The 19657-nt window shown below is 36.6% G+C and overlaps 1 protein-coding gene and 1 pseudogene across 4 annotated transcripts in view; one reads left to right on the top strand and one right to left on the bottom strand.

The window, feature by feature from the left end:
* The window catches only part of AKAP7 (A-kinase anchoring protein 7), a 110675-nt gene extending 92117 nt beyond the window's left edge, over window positions 1-18558 (bottom strand). For all 3 annotated transcript variants that reach the window (XM_081045234.1, XM_081045236.1, XM_081045235.1), the window contains exons 1-2: window positions 16917-18558; window positions 11443-11574 (exon numbers count right to left, since the gene is read on the bottom strand). In XM_081045234.1, coding sequence (XP_080901360.1) covers window positions 11443-11574; window positions 16917-17163 — 379 coding nt within the window. In that variant the 5' untranslated portion in view covers window positions 17164-18558. The remainder of the gene's footprint in view (window positions 1-11442; window positions 11575-16916) is intronic.
* On the top strand, window positions 1045-2119 carry LOC308490808 (hsc70-interacting protein-like; annotated as a pseudogene). The gene has a single exon. The product of its transcript is annotated as a hsc70-interacting protein-like (transcript).
* Window positions 18559-19657: the final 1099 nt, after the last annotated feature.

Below are 19657 nucleotides of genomic sequence, written 5' to 3' on the forward strand. Positions count from 1 at the left end.
CAAAACACGCATTTTTTAAAGTAAAATTACAAACAGAGTCTAAATTTAAGTTCCCAGCATCCTTCCTCTTATATCTCATTGTCCAAAATCAGGACACAGGGCTAAAGCCAAGCAGCACAGGAAGCTGGGATAGTGAATATCTGGCAGTTATCCTATTTTACCTATGTGAAAAAAGTTATCTACAAAAGGAAAAATGGAAGGGCTGTTGTCAAGGCAACAACTAATGTCAGTTTCAGTCTCATAGAGGTGGCACTAGAGAGTGAAAAGAGCACTGACCCAAAAACTAGTCTTCCAACAAGCATGCTTCCATCATGTCGCTTCATTTCTATATGTGAGAACTTAAAAATCTGGCCAATCCTTGGAGACATAGCTGATTCTAGGTCTGAGGCACAAAATGTACCAGAGAAGCATGGAAATTCCAAGACTCTGGGGAACACGTCAGAAGGTCTCACGACCCAATCGGAAAGTCCCCTGCACTGGCCAAAGATGGGACTATTTGAGCATCAAATAGAATAATACCTTCAATGGTATGAAGTACATCAAGTAAGTTTAAATACATCAGTTCAAAGTAATACTCAAAAGAAAAATTAAAACCAAACATTCAGGTCACTTTTGGAGGAGTCTAAAGAACTATTATTCTAAAAATCTGATGATAAAAAAAAAAAAAATCAAGCATTTACCCTGTCTTTCCTTATAACCAAATAGTCATAGAGGAAATCAGTTACCTAAGGAAAAGTTCTTCATAGAAATTTTCAGCTAATAAATGCAAAAGGATAGAGTTAAACTATCATCAATTTAAAATCCTTAATGGAGTATGGATCAAGCCAAAGATCATCAATGAAAAATCCACTAGATGGAAAGCTGACAGGCACTTTAATAGTGGACACATCAGATGACAAGATGGGAAACCACTGATCAATCTAACACCACAGAAAGGCAAGACAACCCCCTTCCACACAGTCACCGTCACGCCGAGCTAGTGCCCAGGCCTGGAATCGGGCTGCAGGCTCAGCCACGCCCGCCGCCTCCTGCCTCTTTCCGACCATGAACCCCCCCTGCAAAGTGAGCGAGCTTCAGACGTTCGTGAAAATGTGTTAGCAGGATCCGAGCGTTCTGCACACCTAGGAAATGCACTTCCTGAGGGAGTGGGTGGAGAGCCTGGGGGGTAAAATACCATCTGCCATTCATAAAACTAAATCAGAAGAAAATATCAAGGAAGAAAAAGCATATAGTCAGAAGGTGGAGGAAAACATAAAGACAGATGAACCATCCAATGAGGGAAGTGATCTAGAAATTGACAATGGTGTGGTTGAAGCAGATACTGATGCACATCAAGAAATGGGAGATGAACATGTAGAGATAACCGAAGAGATGATGGATCAGGCAAATGATAAAAAAAAAAAAAGTGGCTGCCATTGATGCCCTAAATGATGGTGACCTACAGAGAGCCATTGACTTGTTCACAGATGCCATCAAGCTGAATCCTCGCTTGGCCATCTGTCTGCCAAGGGAGCCAGTGTCTTCATCTAATTACAGAAGCCAAATGCTGCCATCTGGGACTGTGACAGAGCTATTGAAATAAACCCTGATTCAGCTCAGCCCTACAGGTGGCGAGGGAAAGCACACAGACTTCGGGGCCATTGGGAAGAAGCAGCCCACGATCTTGCCCTTGCATGTCAACTGGATTATGATGTTGACGATAGTGCAATGCTGAAAGAAGTTCAACCAAGGGCTCAGAAAATTACAGAACATCGGAGAAAGTATGAGCGGAAACGTGAAGAGCGAGAGATCAAAGAAAGAATGGACACGGTTAAGAAGGCTCGGGAAGAACGTGATGCAGCCCAGAGGGAGGAAGAAGCCAGATGACAATCAATCAGGAGCGCGGTATGGCTCTTTTCCAGGTGGGTTTCTTGGGGGAATGCCTGGAATGGCAGGAATGCCCGGGCTCAGTGAAATTCTTAGGGATCCAGAGGTTCTCGCAGCCATGCAGGATCCAGAAGTTATGGTGGCCTTCCAGGATGTGGCCCAGAACCCTGCAAATATGTCAAAATATCAGAGCAACCCAAAGGTGATGAATCTCATGAGTAAAATGTCAGCCAAATTTGGAGGTGAAGCGTAATGCCCTTCTGACAAAGAAAGCCCTTGCTGAAGGAAAAGCAACGTAGGTCACCCAGCGGATGTCTCAAGAATAGAAACCAGTGTACCTCTGACCTTCTCATGAAGAAAGCTGGGGTGCTTTGAAGAGAATCCCTACCCCTCTGCCCCAAATGCAGCTGTAACATGTTACAGTGGTTTGCCATAGGGCATTTGTTCAGATAATGTTTTCCTACTAGGAATTACAAACTTCAAACACTTTTAAACCTTAAAAATATTTAAAAAACAAATTAAAAGGGTATGTAAAACCCTACATTTTTTTTTACTAAAAAAAAAGCAAAAAAAAAAAAAAAGCAAGACAACCAAATATTATGTGCCTCCTGATGTCACACAATAGGAAATTCAAAAAATTTTAAAGTGTTCTTGTCAATATTTCAAAACGTAATCAAACCTCCTAATCTAACTTCCAGTTCACTGGAAATACAAAAGACAGAGAAATACGTTAAATGACCATAATATGGATACTTCTATACAACTTGATTTCTTCAACAATAAACACATATACAAAAAAAGAAAAAAAGGAGAAGATCTATATACAAAAAGAGACTGAAGAGATGTATCAATCAAATATAATGAATGCGCTTTGGTTTCTAATTCAAACCAATTTTTAAAATACTATGATTTGGAGAAATGTGAATACTGACAGGATATTTGATTACATTAGGAATTACTGTTATTTTTTGGTGTGTTAAGGATATGTTGGATATGCTTTTTAAAAAGGATTCCTTATCTTTTAAAGATACATGCTAAAATATTTACAGATAAAATGATGTCTGTGATTTACTTTAAAATAACCCAGTGAGAAAGAGGTGATGAATACATGAGGCTCATTCTAATATTCTACTTTTGAATATGCTTGAAAGTTTCTACAGTGAAATTGAAAAAAAAAAACACACACACAAAAAAACAAAAAAACACCACACAACCCAGAGGCAGGGGATAGGCTGATAATCTCTGTCTAGGATATCTTCTAGTTCTAGTTTTCTGTGACCTATGATAAAGATACTACCTGTTAACTGTACCAATTAGGACATTTCCTGGTAAATTTTTTAAATAAAGAATTAAATAAAATTAACATAGTGGAAAGAGAATCCTTAACCTATATTCTAATTTTTCCTTTTTCAAACTGCAAGTATCAACCCACTGGTAGGTTATGAAACCAACTTATAAGAAAAAAACTTTTTAAAAACTGGACTGAAATGGAATGGAACGGAATTAATATAGACAGTACATTACTTATGGTAAGTGTAAGCATTGCTTCATGAAATTTGAGGTTTTTTTGCATATTCATGTGTATTTGGTAGCAAAATAAAATGTATTTCTTACTGTGAATATAAGACATATAATCATTTTTGCTGTATTTTACTCAATACGAACAATACTATGAAGAGGAACAGATTCAATTTTGATGCCAATTTTACAGATAACATGGTAATTAAAACACCACTGAAACTTTCAGAATTTTAAGTTGTCTTATACCTTATTTGTTTAAAACTAAATTGTCCTCCTGTCTGTAGCAACTATTTTGCCATTTCAATCATTCCATAAATCCATTTTGCAGACATCCCGAGAAGGAAAATCATAATCTCTGAAGTTGATACTATTAGTTATAATGTATAACAACTCTTAACAATTCTGGTATCATGAGAATGGCATAATGTAAAATCCCCAGTTCAGAATATAACCTCTTGGTAAAAATAAAGCGCAGGGTATTTCTAAATTCCCTTAGCTTCCTCTAATCTTACCAATAACTATTTAACTTTCTTTTCAACTGGATTACCTAAAATTTTCTTTTGGCAGGAATCACAGAGAAAAATACCTGATGAGAGCCAGGCAAAAAAGAAGAATCCCATGAGTATTTATTGCTATACTAGTTTTATTTAACCTTGTAATATATTTCTTTTTAATTCAGTAAATCCTTCTGATTTATAGTCAACTTGTTAAACATCAAACCCAATATCTCTTTTCTTCTATTTTCACATCTTCTTTGTCTTTTATTTGTAAAGTCTATTTGTACTGCCAGAATATAAAATCCCTTTATTCCTTACTGAACTTCATTTTATTTCTAACATTGAAATCATAATCTAAGTTCTAAAATGCAATTTTCTATTACTTTTTATTTAGTTCATATAAAAATATAATGAACAAAGTATTCATGTAATGTTTAGTTTACTAATGAAAACTTTAAAGATCAGTGACCATAGGAGCAAAATGTAGAAAGCTTTGGCCATATGCCCTGGGTCTTTCACTGGATTATTTAGAGTAACTTTATTGTTTAGAAAAAACAATGAGTTGTAATAGAGCTTGTAAACCCATCTCATAAATTTAATTTATTACACTTGTTAATTTTCACAATGATTTCAGTAGTCATTTAATGTGCTCTAATGAATCTGATCTTGTTGACAAACGCTGTAACTTTCTGACCTATGCATTTGTTTTTTTCACCTAAAGCACTACATGTCATTCTATTCCCTCAAAGAACTACAAGGGAATGAATTATGGGAAAAATTAATTTAATTAAGTAGTCTATCTGTTATTGTTGGTAGATTGTTTTCACACTTGTGCCTAGCCAAAAAGCTCAGAATAAACTAGATTTTGTTTTGATCATCTTCTCTTTTTTCTTGTATTACTTAAGCAAAGTTGTTGAAGTAATCACTCCTCAAACTCCTTAATTATGTCTTAGAATATTACCTTCTATATTTCATAGAATTATTTTCCCTTACTATCTGAATAATCTTTGGCAAATCTATAAAACATCTAAAAAAAAGAAAGAAAGAAAAGAATTTTACCCTCCCGCCCACATTGAGTTTCTATGAGGATTAAGAAAATACGAAGAACTTAATAAAAAAAGTTAAAGTAAGTAAGTAAATAAGAAAATATGAAGAATTTAGCATTGTTCAGGAAGCACTCAATATTATTAAAAATTATTGCTCAAGAGAAATTTTTTTAATATTTAATTTAGCAAATATATTTATGCAAAAAAATTTGGTGAGATTAAATTAATAAAACTTTACAGGGGTTAGTTCTGTGCCACACACAATGTTATAAGAACTTTCCCTATGTTAATGAGTTGAATCCTCTCAACAATTCTTGAGATTGCTACAATTATAATGTGAATTTTACACATAATGAAATTGAGCCTACACACTTGCTCAAAGTACACAATATGAAAGTATAGAAGCAAATTTTGAAACTTGACAGTCTGATTCCTCAGCCCTCACTTTTTTATTTTTTTAAGGAATTTTTAAAAAATTTTTACTGAGGAATATTGGGGGAACAGTGTGTTTTTCCAGGACCCATCAGCTCCATGACAAGTCATTGTTTTCAATCTAGTTGTAGGGGGGGTGCGGCTCAACTCTAGGTCAAGTATTTGTTTTCAATCTAGTTGTGGGGGGGGGGGGCGCAGCTCACTGGCCCATCTGGGAATCGAACCAGCGACCTTGGTGTTATGAGCACTCGCCTCTAAACACGGAGCAAACCAGCCGCCTCACAACCCTCACTTTTAACTACCACAGTTTAACAGTATTAGGAATACCTTAGAGGATAACATCAGAGAAATGAGTTTATGCAGCTCTCTATCGAATCAATGGAGCTTACAACTTTTACAAGCAAGTTTTAACCACATTTAAAATGTTTAATTGTAGCATTTCATAAAAAAGAAAGCATTCATAAATTTGAAGATCAGAGAAAGGAACAAAAAATTCGCTCATAAACCTATTATCACAACACAACCACTATTAATTTTAGTGACCGATCAATAAAGTGTTTACACAATTATAAACAAACAGCACATATATTTCCCACGACTTTTTCACTCTACATTTTATATAGAAAACGTTCCCTGTAATAGTTTTCAGAAATATTATTTTCATAATATATAATTGCATAATATGTAATTTAAGGCACTCGTCTAGCTTATTCAACCATTCCCTAATCTTGGACATTTTGGTTTTTCCCAATATTTTTATTATTTAAAAAACATTGTGACACACATATTTATGAATTAAACTTGTTTCCACAAGTAAGATCATGCCCTTATACTAGGAATCCCATGAGTGTCTCTACCTTATGTATGAACATTGCTGGAGATCCCAACAAACTCCATTCTAAAATGACTATAAAAACACATTGTCTGAAGCAATGTAGATATGACATGAAAATCACTGAGTATTATTTTTAAAAGATATTGTCAATCAGGTAAGTCACAATCATATTTTAAGGTGCATCCTTTGATACTTAAGAAGTTAAAGAACTTTCCATATATTTGTTTACTAACTGTATTTTATCTTCGACAACCTTTTTCCAGCACAAATAATAGTACCAGGTACATAGCAGGCACTCAATAATTATGTGTTAGATGAGTTAATGTATCTATTGGGCTTTCCTATTTGTTTTCCTGTTGTTATTTTGTTTGTTTGTTTGTTTGTTTAAGTATCAACCTTCTGTATAATTTTGGACAAAAATTTACCTTATGTCCTTTCATAATAATATTTGGAATATGCTTTCCCAATCAATTACAGAGAAGGCATAAAACATAACTTATCCTTTTTAAAAACTGACTGAAGATAATCACATACTATACAAGGTATTGAGATTCTATCCTTTTTTGATACAGCATTTTTCTATAAAAATTTTTTTTCAGGTAAAGGTTAAGTTTCAACTGATATTTTAAAATACTTATTTAACAAAGTGATTTTTAAAATGCAACCTAATAGTATTAGTTAATAAATAACAAAATTATCATTTTCCATGTCGCTAAAATCACCAATAATTACAAGGTTAAAATTCTATGTAAGGTAAAATAAGAAATATAATAATTTCAACATGAGGAGAACCGAATTCTACTTAGGAAAGAAAGGCATGTGACAAAAAAAATACTCATTCAAATACTTTATTTTGAATCCTGATTTAAATGTGGCTTGGTAAAGACTGTGATTCTCTTAAGAGAGTAGAGTCAATTAAACTAAAGCTCTCCACAAATTTACACTCTATGGGAAGCACAGTAAGACATTCCCATCAGCAGTAGAGGAACTCTCCATTACAGACTCCCACTCAACTTTTAGAGGCAGGACTAACAGCATACCAATTTTCAACATGGTTTACTGGGTTTCTAACCAACTGACCACTGACACTTCCCCTTGTAAAGAGAACAGACCCATCCAGATCCCATTAACAACTCACTAATACTGGATTTTCTCCCAGATCATGTCTGACCTATAAAGCTGGAAGGCGTGACTCAGGTTATACTCGTATGGCTTCCTCAACATTTCTAAAAGATTTTCTTTTATGTATGCATTTGGATATTTTATATCTAATATATATTTATATTCTAATATATATGCATATATATAGCTAATATATTTTAATTCTCACATAATATTCTAACACATTTTAATATCCTAACATGTAGTCTCTTCTCAAAAGCAAAACAAAAAAAACATCAAGACCCATTTCGGCCAGCCAGAGCACACAATACCTAATAATGATACCCACACTGAAGGTAACACAATTGACCACTGAGACACTCAGAAACAAACATTTGGGGAGTTTTCTTACTGGCAAGGATTCCCCTTCCCACGGTGTTCTTGCTAGCGCTACTTTCCCCATCAGTCTGCCAGGGTTTCTATCTGCAAGAATTTCTTGGCAGTTAACTCACAATTTCCACCCATCAAAGGAAACTGAAAGGACCAAAAACAACCAGCTACTTGAGAATTTTAAGGTTGCTGTCTACCACAGAGCCATTCAATTGATTCAATTTCCATGTTACTAAATGTAAGAGAAAGTCCCAAATCCACTGGAGTCACAAACTAATTGTCCTGTGTTTTAAACACAAATACTATCACTATATCTACTTAAGAGTTTAGGGGTTGACAACAGAAATCCCAGTTTTTTTACATTTCTATAAAAATCTCACTGTACAAAAACTACAAATTTCTGGTTTGCAAAGAATTTTACTTTTTCTTCCTTAGTGTTTTAGTAAATGCTATTATAAAAATTGGAGAACAAGTTGTCCCCAAATAACTACGGGATATGTTTCAAGACTTAACAAGTAGCATTTGTACATTATTTTGCATTTTTTATTTTCCTTCTTGCACAGACTACCTCTTTTGATATGTACAGTAATACCATGAGGGATTATCCACATTTAACAGTTGAAGAAGCCCAGCTCAGTTTAAGTGTCCTAGGTATCACAAGAAAAAAATGAAGTAACCAAAACTTAAAACACAGGTTTTCTGTTTCTCTTATACCATTGACTGTGTCAGTTGGAGCTTGGAATTTGAAATATATCTTCCCATAAAAGTAATATTATGCATAGTGGTTTGGAGTCTAGACTAACCCACAAAAACTTTTAACTGACAAAGTCTGAACTATCAAAAAGTGGCATAATACTATATAGCTAAAAATGGACCTGAGCCCCTAATTTACGTGCATAACGTCATTTCTTTGATAAAAAATGTACCATATAATGCAGAGAAAAGATTCCTATTCGTATGAAGAATTCGCAAGTCTTCCCAATGCCCATCCTCTGAAGCAGCAGCTATACCTTTCAAAGCACGAATGGACCACAGAACCACTGACAAATCCCTTTCCTTCTTTCTCGTCCCAGGGACCATTGTTTCTTCTCACCAGTGCAGATATAAGAATACAGTAGCTACAGAAATACTATTTACTTTCTGGGATTCTGGTGGTATCACTCTCAATACCTAGCAGAAGTAGTTTGTTTCCTATGTATTAGATACGTGTAAGTCAGAAGTACCTATAGCTGGAACGATGAACAAGTTGAACGTCTTGTTCCAGTCTAACTTACGAGCACTCCAATGGGAGTGATTCAGAAACTGCAACAGGGCTCAGAGGGAAGAAGAGTGGATGGGAGATGCCCACCATGGGCACATTGGCATGATTAGGATTTGCAGGCGGGAATTACCGCCTGTTCTCAGGAATTTTTTTTGCTTTCCTGTTCCCTAATCCTGAGATATAAACTGCTTTCTGTTCTCCACAATGAATCGTTTCCACAAAGTGACGGCCAATACTACCAACTGCCTAGGTTCAAGGAGCCGATTTTCCCAATTTCCTGACCAAATTTTGTTGAGATTCGGGAACGGAAAAGCGAAAAAAATTCCCAAGAATGGGCGAGAATTCCCGGCTGGAAACCCTAGCAATAAATAGGAAAAAAATGTCTAAGAGAGATATTGTGAGTGGTACGTTTATTTCCCATTGTGGGTATTACTGGGTTCAAGGAGCCAATTTTCCCGATTTCCCGACCAACTTTTCTCAGGATTCGAGAACGGGAAAGAGAAAAACATTCCTGAGAATGAGTGGGAATTCCCGCCTGGAAACCCTAGGCATTATTACTCAGGAGATTTCTTCTTTATTTTTATATCCAAATTAGACAGAGTAATGAAGTCAGAAAGAAGTGATTGCATTTCTTAGATATATTCATTTTATTTGCTCAAAAAGTAGAGTATTAAGAGGAAAACATGATTAAATCATTGCTATTCTTGCCTCTCATTTCCAAAGGGTATCTTCCTCTACTTAATAGTTTCCTCTACTTAGAATTCCTCTACTTAGAATTGTTTACCAATTATTTTAATAAAGGTTTCTCTAACAGCTGTGAACCCCACAAAAGCTGTTCATTACAGGCCAGCTGTAAGGGAAAAGATGGAAAACCCATGCCTTCCCTGAGCAAACACCTCTTCATACGTCCTTTTCCCTTTGGATTATGGAATACGAAAAATAGACTAATAAGATACTAGGGATTTCATACATTTTAAGCATCCTACTCTCTTTACACCTACCCAAAATATAAATTAGATTTACTGTATCAAAATACAGTGTGATAAAGAGCAGTGGGGTTTCTGAGATTGGCTGAGGGTCAGAATCACATGGGATGTTTTAAAAAATAAAACAAAAAAGGTTCCCTGGTCTGACACAGAGGTGGAAAAGAGGAATCTGTACTTTTATATTATAAGTCCACAGAAAATTCTGATGATCAGTTAAGTTCAAGGACAGTTCGCACAGAGGAAAGAACCCTGGACAGTTCATACTTAGAGATCAGGCCTCTACTCTTGTCAAACTTGTAGGAAGCCTTCCAGGACACCCTCTACTCCCACCTCCAGGTGAGACACCTCCCACACACATCCTTGCCCCATGTACTCCCACAGCATCCTGGATGGCATTCATCTTATGGGATTATAGCTGTTGATGTATTGGCTCCCCAATGATGTTATGAGTTTCTTGATGGTAATGCGTTTCAATATTGTCATGTGTTCCAATATTCCCAATATCTGGTGCCAACACCTAGGCATGCAATAAATGTGTATCAAAGAAATGACTAATGAATCAGAAATCACAGATTCTATAACTAATTTTTTCAATTACATGACTTCAGCTAATTTACTTAACTTCTCTGAGTCTCACTTCCTCTTCTCAAAAATGAAGACACTGAACTAAATAATTTCTTATGGAGCTTCCAGTTATAGACCCCCAATCATCTTAAGGTAAAACTGTATCAAAGCATAGTAAAGTTCTTCATAAGGCCACAAACAGTGAGTAGCACGGAGTATACAGTCAATAAATATTTTTGGAATACATTGCTGCTTTCCCTTATTTTCTGATTCACAAGTAACCTGGATAATAGGCAAACCTGTCACATTTTCAGTGGGGGTAACACCAAATATCATGTACAGTATTGTTTTTACAATGACAGGAAATTCAGATTTAGATATTCACGTAGTCCCAGCAGTATTTCAATCAAGTAAGCATTGAATAGCTACAGTTTATGGATGGAGCTCTCAAGGTCCAATCAATTTAATAAATGCATAGTTGATTAAAAGTTGAACTATTTTCAACACTAGCCTGTTAAGCTCCATGAAGAGTAGGGCTAATGTGTGTCTTGTTCACTGGTGACCCTCCCAATGCCTAGCAAGTGCCTGGCTTATGTTCCAGGGCCAGTAAACATTTGTGAGATGGCTGGGTACTGCTAAAATTAGCAATGGCTCCAGGATAGATGAAGAAAGAGGTTATACACCATGGTATGTTCTGGCCCATTATTTTCTGATGTTGCTATAAAGTACAGAATGATCTGATCTAAAATTTTGTGGGACGTGTCTTAGCATTATCTGTGAAAATTTTGACAATAAAATACCAACAGATAACTATTAACTGACACCCCAAACTCAAAACATGACAAGTGTTTAAGGTGAAGTAATTTATTAAGAAAAAAAATCTGTATCACTAAATTTACTATTCATTACTTCTAAATACATATATATTTAATAAAGTACTTACCTCCACAATCATCTTTAATATCTATAGTAGCAAATGGCATATCTACCAGAGAATCCACAGTACTGGCTTCCAATTCTTCTGACATTTCCTTTTTCCTTGACACATTTTCACACTCACTGGAATTTATTCCTCCTTTAACATATCACAAAAAGAAAAATGTATTATTTAACTTATTTAACTTATATCCTAATCTAACTGAATTCAATATAAGTAAACATCTGTTAAGAAATGGTACAACTTGTATTTAAATATATTGTGAAGCTACTTAATATTATTTATGCCATAGTCCACATTTTTATAAAATAGTTTTTATGCTAAACAGCTTTAATAATTTTCTGAAGCATAGTACTCAACTCAGATGAAGAGACTGAGTTAATCAGTAAGCTTCATGATCTTTTATAGCTATATGTTCTTAATTCTAAACCTCTATTTTTTCACATTCCTTTTGAAAATGGTAAATCAACAAGGTCTTGTCAGTCTTTTTCATGTTTACTTTTAACAACATCACTATGTTCTCATTTGTATAAGTTCTGGTCATAATTTTTTTCTTCAATAAAGACTTAAATTTTTTCTCTCCATTATTACATTAACACTGGAAATTCAGTCAAAAATACATGGCTCTAAACATGCATTTCTGGAAATTCAATGATTAAAACAAGCAAAAAAATCTTCCAGTTTACTACGAGTCTTATAATAAACAAAACAATTCGAAATTTGTAAGAACAAGTAAATGTTTCCTATTTCTATGCTTGCATTGAAAAATACAAGTGCAGTTTACACTTAAACAAAAGTTTTAATAGATAAATACATAACTTTTACTTTTGGGCACATGCAGTTACACATAAAGAATCATCATTGACCATGTAGCTTATACTTGGAAAACTAGCAGTGGTAGTTGTACAATTAAATATGCACAAGACGGAATGAAAATCAAAATGAAATTAAAGAAACCCAACTTTTTTCTCTATTTTATTCTGAATCTAAGAAATCAGTAATAAATTCTAAAGATCTAAGGCACAGCATGGTGACTATGGTGACTATAGTTATTAATACTGTATTGTATTCTTGAAATTTACTAAGAGAATCTATCTTAAGCAGTCTCATCCAAAAAAAAAAGTTAACTATGTGAGGTGATGGATGTGCTAATTAACTTGATTGTGGTCATCATTCCACAATGTATATTCACATCAAATCATGACACTGTATACTTCAAATAAATACATTTTTGTCAACCACACCTTAATAAAGCTGGGGGAAAAAGAACTTAGTAGTATGAAATTGACCCATTTAACACTAACATATCCACATTAGCTCCAAAGTCCCTGTGCCACTTGGAAATAGAATGGGGGAGGGAGGCTGACTTCTGTGCTCTAATAACATATTTTGAAGGCAAGAACAAGAATTAAATAACGTGAATTAAATGTAGTCATTTTTTTAAATGAGAAAAATTCTTGAAATAGTTGAATGCTTAGTTTATGTTGAACTCAATCAACAACAGTTAGAAAGCAAGAGGTATGGGAATCACTCTGGCTATACCAAAAAGGAATCATGCATTGACAATGGTGATAATAGTCGCATTCAGGTAATGATGCAAGGCAAGCTGGTGGCTGTAACAAAAAGGGTTTGAGACGAGAAATCAGGAGACAGATATTCTAGTATGGGCCCGACCTCTCACCAGCTGTGTGATCCTCAGTAAGTCATGTAATCTCTCTAGGCCCCAGTAGTGATCCCATCGCTTAGATGACAACGTCGCCCTAATCGGAAAATTCTAAATCCGGGCTGCATATTAGAATCACCTGAGGACCTGCTTTCAATGACCAGTATCTGGTCCCACACCAGGCCAATGGAATCACAGTCTCTGGAGATCGTTATTTTTTTTAAAGCTCTGCGGGGTAATTCTAATGTGCGATGGAAGTTTGAAAACCAATGCCCCAGAAGATTCCCTTTCACTTCCTCCCTATTCTAGTTCTACAGTAGAATAACAGATTGTGTTAACGGCTGAGAACAATCAACTGAAAAGTAAAAACTCCCATGAGACGTTTACTGTCAGGGAAACTTTCCTGATCCCTAGCTCAGGGCTGAGTTAGGTAATTCAGTCTCCTTCCAGATGCCTAGTGCTTCTGCCAGGCACAGAACAAATATATCAGTTATAGATGTCCAGTTGTCTGCCTTCCCTATTAGATTCTAAGCTGAAGGGATCATATAATTTACCACCCAAAGCATGACTCTTCTGAAAGTGAAAGGAGGAGCTATTCACAGTTACGCCCCTTTCGGCTTGATCACCTTACTCTAAGTTCCTTAAGGCTGTCTCTTACTCTCCTTTGATTCCTCAATGCCTAGTACAGTGTTCAACTCCCACTGGTGATCAATATATTTGTAGGGAATGGATAAAGTGCACATTTGGGAGTGATTAGTAACTCACATAAGCTTTAGTGCAATACAGTTATCTCAACGTCCATGAGAAAAATACTTCCTGGTGTTTAACAGCAGCTCCAGCACATCAGATTCTCATTTTCATAGAGTGAATGAAGGAAAGATACTACTACTATCCCATATGACATAAAAATAAAAATTGAAGTGTAATATGACTTGTTCAATATTATTCTACATCTTGTTGAACAAAGTACATACTAATATAAACTCTTGAGTGTAATATGTCAAAATCAACAGGAGTCTAGAACGTGAAATACAAACTGTTACATTAAATTACGGAACAATTGAAAATTTTTGAAGATATGAATAATTAACTAAAGAAAAAGAGAATACCACTTCAAGTAATTCTTGAAAGAACTGCGGGTCATCCTATAGAGCAATGTTTCTCAACAGGGTTCAAATCTAGAAGCCTTCCTCCAATTCCCTAAACTTTAGTTTTTGGGCAAAGGCTAGCAGACATGAATCAAACACATCCATCACAATTACACGTTCTCTTACAGACGGTATAAATATTTTCCTTTTGGAAAACTACCTAAAATAACCGACCCTAAAATAAAGCCTTTATATGATAAGTTGACTGTTTTGAGTACTTAAATTCTAGTCTAACAATAGTTAAAATGAAATAAAACCCTTTTGTACAAATTCAAATAAAAGTAATGCTGTTAAGTGCATTAATAACAAAGATGAGGTGAAATTGGCAAACTACTACTACTACTACTAATAACAACAGCTGACATTTGAGCATGTACTATATACTAGGCACAGCAGGAAGCACTTTACAAATAGTAACTCATTTAATGCACACAATCATGCTATCAGGGATGTACTATTATTTTACTGATTTTACAGACGAGCACTTAAGTAATTTGCCTAAGGTTACAGCTAGGTCTTGGGGCTAGCATTTAAATCCAGTTGCTCTGCCACCAAAACCTGTCCTTTCAAGCAACATGCCCTACTGCCTCTTAACATACACAGTTTATAGCGCTGTAAATTGAGGTAACCCTTTCAGAAGGCAGTCTGGCAACAGATCAGGAGCCATGAAAATGTTCTTCTCACTGATATATCTGGGTATCTGTCACATATGTCAACACAGACTCAACACAGCTTTATTTAAAGAAAAAAGAAAAAAGTGAAACAGCTTAAATGCCTAATATAGGGAAATGGTTAAACAAAGCATACTCACTCTAATGACACCAAATAATAATGGCTATGCAGACTGCAACAACACCAAAAAAGATTATAATATTAGCTTTTTAAAAAGCAAAGATAATATTGCATATGCTCTATGATTACAATTACATAGGAAAAGCCTAAAAGATATAAATTATTTCTAAATGCTGACATAGCTGTATTCAGTATATTTGTATGTTTCCACTTTCCACTATTCAAATGTTTTTAATAGAACTAACATTACTTTTATAAGAAAACAATTAATGCATACATTTAAAATGTATTATAAAACTATACATTAAGTATACACTAATATTCAAATATAAATGCACTCCAGCAAAGGACTTCATCATAGACAGGCCAATAGAGGAAAAAAGGATAGACGGTTTGCTCTTTGTCACACAAAATGCAAATTTTCTGTTTGGATAGTAAAATAAGGAAGACTCCACTCTACTAGGTATATATAGTTCTCCAGAATCAATAGAAAGGGTCAATACCATCCGTGCTAGACCTGGCTTACTGACTAAAACTAGTAGCATCTTACATCTGGGTAAATGCCAAGAGCTGTGTGATAATCAACAAGTCGCTTAAACCCCATGCTTTAGTTTCCTCATCATAAAAAGAAAACAAAGTACAGTCCAAATTAAGAGAGAAATGGACAAAATAAGTTAATATCTGAAAAGAAATGTAAGGAAACAGTAACCTTGAAAAACATCTTAAGGTTTGTTAATATGAATAACGAAAAGACCCAGATATGCTACGGGTCCTCTCAAAAACTCAAATCCTCCAAAGCCACCCACAAGGCCTTCTCATTTCATCCCCATAATGACTGTAAACCTATCTGCACTCACAGCTACTACTGTGTTTCCCCGCAAATAAGACCTAGCCCAACAATCAGCTCTAATGCGTCTTTTGGAGCAAAAATTAACGTAGAGCCGGTCTTATAGTAAAATAAGTAATGTATATTAAAATATAGTAAAATAAGTAAAATTATAGTAAAATAAGACCGGCTCTTATATAATATATAGTAAAATAAGACTGGGTATAACAATATAATAATACAATACAATATACTACTGGGTCTTATATAAGACCGGGACTTATATTAATTTTTGCTCCAAAAGATGCATTAGAGCTGATTGTCCATCTAGATCTTATTTTCGGGGAAACGGTATATACTACAATTGAACGTTATAATACTTTTTCTAGTTTGTTTGGTTTTTTTTTTTTTTTTTTTTTTTTTTTTTTTTTTTTTTGCCTTTATACTATAAAGACCACAAAGAAGAGCACTTTTTCTCTGATTAGCTTTCGGTCCCTTTCACCGAAAGTCCCATTTCCTAACACGCTGTATGCAAAGTTCAATTCACAGTAAATGCTGATCTAAACTGTAAATTAACTCTGGGCCCTACTACGGATTTGGCGCCAGCTTACTCAGGTCATTTCTACCTCTAGAATGAAATCCTAAACGAAAAGTGTCAGGTCTATAATGTTTGTGACATAGAAAAACAAATAGAGCTTTTCTGGGTTTTGATGCCCACACACCATCGCAGGTTGTGTGCTGACATGAAGTCTGTGCTAAGGGTCACAAGAGCAGAAAGCGGGAATGAAAACTGAAACTTAGGCCGGGTCCACACCCCTCCCTTCCCGCCGCAACAACCGTGCGTGCACCGATCACACCCGCGGTGGCACTGGGTTCCTCCGTGCAAAGGTGAGATCCGTTAAGATGGAAAAAGAGACTTGGGGGCGGGACAGGGGTCGCGATGCCCGCGCTGGGAACGCCGGCAGGAGCCCTCCCAGCAGCGAGAGCTGGGCGAGGCGCACGCCCCAGGCTCCTGCCTCCCCACCCGGCCCGCTCCGCAGCCCCCGCTCACCCGCTCCGGGGTGCTCCATGGCTCTGGCGCCAGCGGGCGGCGGGACTCGGCCCGCAGCGGGGGCGGCTGCCCAGCGCCGCGGCCAGGGGCGGGGCGCCAGGCGGAGGCGGAGGCCGGGGCGGGGCCGGGAGCCCACGGGCGGCGCGCGGGGGCGGAGGACTCGGCTGACGGCTGGGGCTCCGTTCGCGGCGACTGGACCTGCGTAGGCCCCGCGCCCCAGAAGCCGCAGTCCCCGCTGGAGCTGCATGTCCAGGCCCGGCGCCTGGGACGGGCGGAAAGGGCCGCCCCGAAACGCCGGTGGTCCCCGGATCCGGGCTGCGCGAAGGAGTGGAGAGGGGTGGGGAGCCGTGACCCCGCGCCGTGGAGAGCGAGGGCTCCTCTCCGCCCCACAAGGCTCGCTTCCCGCCTCCGCCCTGCAGCGGGGCGGCCCCCTGCGGCCTTTGGCTGCCCTCGATGATTTCCCGTGGCTCCGCGTTTCCAGTCCCACGCCTTGAAGGGTGAGATTGGGACCCAGCTGGAAGCATTTCCTGGCCTACGGTCTCCTGGGGATCTTTGTGTTTAGTTTTGCAGAGAGCTTGCAAAACACAGAGTTCTGCTTTCAAAATATTTGGAAAGAGCCAGTCGTACAGGAACGACACCTTGGTCATTTGTACAGTTAGATATTTATTTTGCTTTTTAATTTTTAAAAGCCAAATTGCAGCAGTCACACATTTTTAACAATGGTTTCATGCCTACAGCTTAAATGGGAACCAGCTACTAGTTATTGCAAATGAAAGCACTGGTTGTGAGTGAAATGGAATTAAAAGCAATTTAATTATTTTTTTAAAAAAAACACCTTTTGACCTTGGAACAGAAATCTACTGAATTTTTCTTTTAAGTACAAGGAAACCATGCACTAAGGAAATTAGTTGGGTGCATTACTCAAATTAATCTAGCCTCTGTTTTCAAATAATAACACTTGGCTTATCTTGAATGCATCCTAGAATGCAGATGGAGGCAAAGACCTCAGCACAACCACAATATATCATACACAAGAAGTCATAAAGCTTGTTACTCTCACATTAAAATAATTCTAGCAAGTTGAGTATTTGGTTTGCACACCCATAGCAATTATGGACTGATTAGAGAGGTACAATAGGTTCCCTTAATTATTTAATGCCTGAGCTCCCTCCTGAGGGTGAGCAGGTGAATAAGAGAGGTCTTTTTCTTAAGGAATTGATCACCTAATAGAGAATGAAACACAAATAACTGCAATGAATAATAAACTAAAAGCTGCAAAAAGTAATCCACATTAATATCAAAAGGGATCAGAATATGCCCCCCAAAACATGCCACTTCTACATAAGGATTATTTTGAGTTGAAGGCCATTGATAAACAGCAGAAACAGAGAACGCTCTGCCTTCCCCTTTTGGTCTAAAAGCAGGCCATAAATTTCCCTTTGTAAAGGTGACAAATTTCCATAACTTACCTGTATATCAAACCTTACTAAACAATACTTACTTATCATGTATTTCCTAGTTACTACCTGAAAGCAGAGACTGTTTTAACATCTTCTTATTCCCAAGTGATTAGAGGTTACTCAGTGAAGAGTTGTTAAATGAATAAAACTCATAAGTATCAGATATGCTTAAGTACTCAGATTTGTCCAAAAAAAAAGAAAAATAAAGCTATACACCCAAACACGTTTTAAAAAAAGAAATAATATCGTGAGTAATCTTACCATATTTCCCCAAAAATAAGACCTAGCCGGACAATCAGCTCTAATGCGTCTTTTGGAGCAAAAATTAATATAAGACCCAGTATTATATTATATTATATTATATTATATTATATTATATTATATTACATTATATTGTTATATATAATACAATATATTAATTATATTATACCCGATCTTATAGTAAAATAAGACACAGTCTTATTTTATTGTATGTTATTAATTTTTCCTCCAAAAGATGCATTAGAGCTGATTGTCCAGCTATGTCTTACTTTCGGAGAAACATGATAAAGTCCTAAAGCTTCTCCAGTCTGAGGCTAAGAATTAGGTGCTATTAACATTAATATCTAAATTTTATAGATAAATAAACCTGCTTGCTCATGCCAGAGCTCCAGCCCTTTGTGAAATCCCCCCAAAATACATGTTGGGTTCCAAATGGTGTCTGACATTACTAATGAATCATTCCAGGTTGTCCCTATCCCCAGTCCTTGAGCTCCCCTGGTCCAGTCTCCTTTCCAGGAAGTCTGCTGCTCTCTTCAGACATCAGCTGATTGGTGGATCACTTGGCCATGATGGATCCCCTCAGTCCTCAGGGTGACAACTCTTGCAAACTAGAAGACCAATTCCTCCCCTGCGGATTACATTTTGCCTAAGGGCTAGGGCAGGATGGGTGATGTCGCAGATTATTTGGCCTTCTGAGAGTGACAGAATTCATTGAGATAGCATGTTCCGTTACACACAACAACACTATTTCTCCCAGGAGGACAATGTACACTGCCAAGGTGAGTGGATTGAAAGTTTTAAAAAACAAAATTCAACTGAGTAAATTTTAAACATCTTATTGGCTTTATTAAATGATTCATGAATTTATCAGCATTCGATCTGGCAGATAGAAAGGAGCTCTGAGAGCTGTACAAAATGAAAGATTTATAGGCAGCAGGGAGCAGGAAACAAACTATCAAAGAGAGAAATACAATAAAAGAGAAAAACCGATTGAGTAATATTGGGGGTATAAATTAAAGA

The sequence above is a fragment of the Rhinolophus hipposideros genome (genome assembly GCF_964194185.1).
Source record: "Rhinolophus hipposideros genome assembly, chromosome: 3".
In the NCBI taxonomy this organism is placed as follows: Eukaryota; Metazoa; Chordata; class Mammalia; order Chiroptera; family Rhinolophidae; genus Rhinolophus; species Rhinolophus hipposideros.